At 42.8% G+C, this 3349-nt stretch overlaps 1 protein-coding gene across 1 annotated transcript in view; it reads right to left on the reverse strand.

The window, feature by feature from the left end:
• LOC103457030 (TRAF2 and NCK-interacting protein kinase-like) overlaps window positions 1–3349 on the reverse strand; it is a 62542-nt gene that overhangs the window by 22023 nt on the left and 37170 nt on the right. Inside the window, exons 11-14 of the mRNA XM_017301788.1 lie at window positions 2910–3108; window positions 2559–2675; window positions 798–884; window positions 6–58 (exon numbers count right to left, since the gene is read on the reverse strand). Coding sequence (XP_017157277.1) covers window positions 6–58; window positions 798–884; window positions 2559–2675; window positions 2910–3108 — 456 coding nt within the window. The remainder of the gene's footprint in view (window positions 1–5; window positions 59–797; window positions 885–2558; window positions 2676–2909; window positions 3109–3349) is intronic.

Here is a 3349-nt window from a genome sequence, read left to right on the forward strand (position 1 = left end):
GCTGCCGCTGCAGCCGCTCCGCCTGCCGCTGCTCCTCGATCTGCTTCCTCTTGTACTCCTGCAGACGGAGGTGTTGCTTTTTATTATCTTAGATAAAACCTCCAGGCTCTTAAATATTATTTTATAATTCAAATCTAAACACTTTCAGTCTGTAAACCACATCAATCAATCAGTTCCTCCAGTTCACTTGCAGAAATTCACAAAACAATCAACAGATTCCCACTTTTTTCTGCATTTACTGCAAATTTTTCATGAAAATAATCAGAAACAATCACAAAAACATGTGATGCTAACTCCCGCCTGCAGGTGGCAGCATTTCTCACTTCCACTCCACTGCTGCCTCAACATCCTGTTTATCAGGATGTTGAGGCAGCAGCTCACGTGGTAAATATGTCTAAAATTCATGCATGAATCACAAAATCCTAAAAAGAACTGTGCAGTAGGGGTGTCCAAAGTGCGGGTCGGGGGCCATTTGTGGCCCTTGAAATGATTTTATTTGGCCCACAAACACAATCGCTTTGAGCAAAATGGGAAACATAGATAGTCTGCTTTTCTTTTTTAAAGGCAACAGTCCAAATCCCTCTGTATGTTTTGGATCTTCAATGATTTAATTAAAAATTGGTTAATTGATGAGCAGGTAGAATAATTTTTATTCAATGAATTTGACCAGTTTTGGCCCCAGGGCACCAAGTTTGGCCTCCCCAGCTCTGGATGTCCCTTCCTGAAGGTTCCAGCAGCGCCGGTCCTGGCGGGTCGGGCCTCCAGAACCAGCCGTGTGTGTCTGCATGTTGCGTTACCAGCAGTAAGGCTTGCTCCTGCAGGAGCTGCTGCTGCAGGATCTCCAGCTGCCTCTGCTCCTCCTCCAGCTGTCTACGGATATACTCCTAGCCAATCAGAGCACGCAGCGGGCGCGGCCAATCAGAGAACGACCAGGCGGGACAGAAGCCAATCAGAGCCCCAGGCAACCAGTGACATCAGCAGAGCAGGAAATAGTGGAGGGGAAAATAGAAAGAAGGAAGGCAGACAAAAGTAGATTCATAAAGGAGTGTTAAATTAGAGAGTTATTCAGAAACAGATGAAAAACCAAATGAGCGAAGCAGCAGGGGGCTGTAATTAGAGAACAGAGCAGCTCGTAATAAAGCAGCTTTGAGGAGAAGATGTTATTATCTGAAATAGTGAATGTTAATGAGGCATAGCTGCAGAAAAGCGCCGCTCCCTTCCCCTCTCACAGCGTCTGAATCTCCATCAGGCCCGTTATTTAACAAACGGTCTCAGCAACAACATCTTCAATGACGGTTTACAGCATCGTCAGAGCCAGGATCGGTTATAACGTCCACTGAATGTTGGGGTTTCATGTTGTTTAACACTTTGTGACAGAAACTGTCAGGAAAACATCCAACCTGTGTTACACAATGTTATTAAAATCAATAATGCGGGTTTTACTGTTCAAATAGCCAAAATACTAGCATCCTTATCTCATAGCTAGCATGCTAGCATCCTTATCTCATAGCTAGAACCCTTATCTCACAATTAGCATGCTAGCATCCTTATCTCAGTTAGCATCCTTATCTCATAGCTAGCATCCTTATCTCATAGCTAGCATCCTTATCTCATAGCTAGCATCCTTATCTCATAGCTATAACCCTTATCTCACAGTTAGCATGCTAGCATCCTTTTCTCATAGCTAGCATCCTTATCTCACAGTTAGCATGCTAGCATCCTTATTCATAACTAGCATTATTATGTCATAGCTAATATCCTTATGTCATGCTAACAATAACAACAATCATTGGCTATTTACTGCTATTGTTCAAAGCATGCTAACGCTAATAGTTGAATCCTAATGCTACTATTAATATTCTAATGCTAATGCTAATATTACCTTTGCAATACCAACAATAATATTAGCATCCTGCTGTTCACATTAGCATGCTAATGCTATCAAAAAGACTACACCAATAATGGCCAGAGCACAATAACAATATTAGAATCACAATGTTAACAGTAACTGCTAATAGTAAAAATGCTAATACTGCTTTTAGCATCGTAGTACCACTGCCCTCATCGTTGTTATTTCATTGTTAGTATGCTAACAATAACGCCATCACCACTATTCAAGGTATGCTAATAATATTATTTGAATCTTAATACTAAAAGTAATACTCTGATGCAAATGCTAATGCTAAAATGCTAATGCTACTGCCTCAGCAGACCAACTGCTTTGATTTTCTGGTCATTTTATGACTTTCTTCATTTCGTCATTACTTTTATATTGTTACGACTTCATAATTTTAAGACTAGCTACATTGTGCTAACAGTTCCTTTAACTCCTTTAAGGTTTTATTTTTCTAAGCACTGAAAATTGAGTCATTTAGATTCTGATGTATTTCTAATTTTTTGTAAGACTGCTGAAAAATTTATTTATTACAAAACTTATTTAAGTTAACCAATGCTTCACCATGTTCCTACAGCACAATGATAAGAGCTGCTATTCCTTGCAGCTCTTAGTGTTTTCTGACATGTTTTCCCTCAGGTTGCTCATCCAGGTGTGCTCCTACCTGCTCTCTCTCGGCGTGCCTCCTCTCCTCCTCCCGCCGGAGCTGCTCCATCTCCTCGTAGCGCCTCCTTTGGTCCCGCTCCTGCTGCTTCCTCAGCTCCCGCTCCCGGCGCTGCTGCTGTGGGTGGGAACGTTTTCACAGGGTCAGCTGTGTGTTTGTCTCTGAGGCATTCTGATTCGCTGAGCCGCCAACAACACAGGTGTGCTTTCTCCCACATCTGAGGTGGCTTTCCACAAATTACAATAGCAGCAGGCGACCAGTAATTGGGCTCATTCGTCTTGCTAGGATTATGAGTTTTTATGTGGAACATCTATTATTAGCCGGACTGTGACTTTAAAAACGAGAAGCTACCTCCTCTAGCCGCCGCCGCTGCTCCTTCTGCTCCTCGATGCGTTTCTGCCTCTCAGCCAGTAGTTGGCGCTTGTGCTCCTCGTTCTGCTGCTGCTCCAGCTGCTGGCGCCGGATCAGCTCCGACCGCTCCTTATTGGCCAGCTGGAGGCGCAGGAAGTCCCGCCTCAGAGTCGACTCTCCGGGAATGTTGATGATGGAGCTGAAAAACGAAAACATCTGAGGTCAGTTTTCACTGACTTCTGTTGGTTTGGAATGTTTGCGTTTTTAGATGCAGTTCAGTTGATCCCTGAGTTTCTATTTTAATCAGTTATTTAATCAGTGCAATGTTGTTGTGAGGGTGTCGCAAAAAAACAACTCATTTTCAGTAACACTTTATTTGAAGGGTTGTTCATTAGAATGACAGATAAGGATGCTAGCTATGAGATAAGGATGCTAGCATG

This window comes from Poecilia reticulata, linkage group LG20, assembly GCF_000633615.1.
Source record: "Poecilia reticulata strain Guanapo linkage group LG20, Guppy_female_1.0+MT, whole genome shotgun sequence".
In the NCBI taxonomy this organism is placed as follows: Eukaryota; Metazoa; Chordata; class Actinopteri; order Cyprinodontiformes; family Poeciliidae; genus Poecilia; species Poecilia reticulata.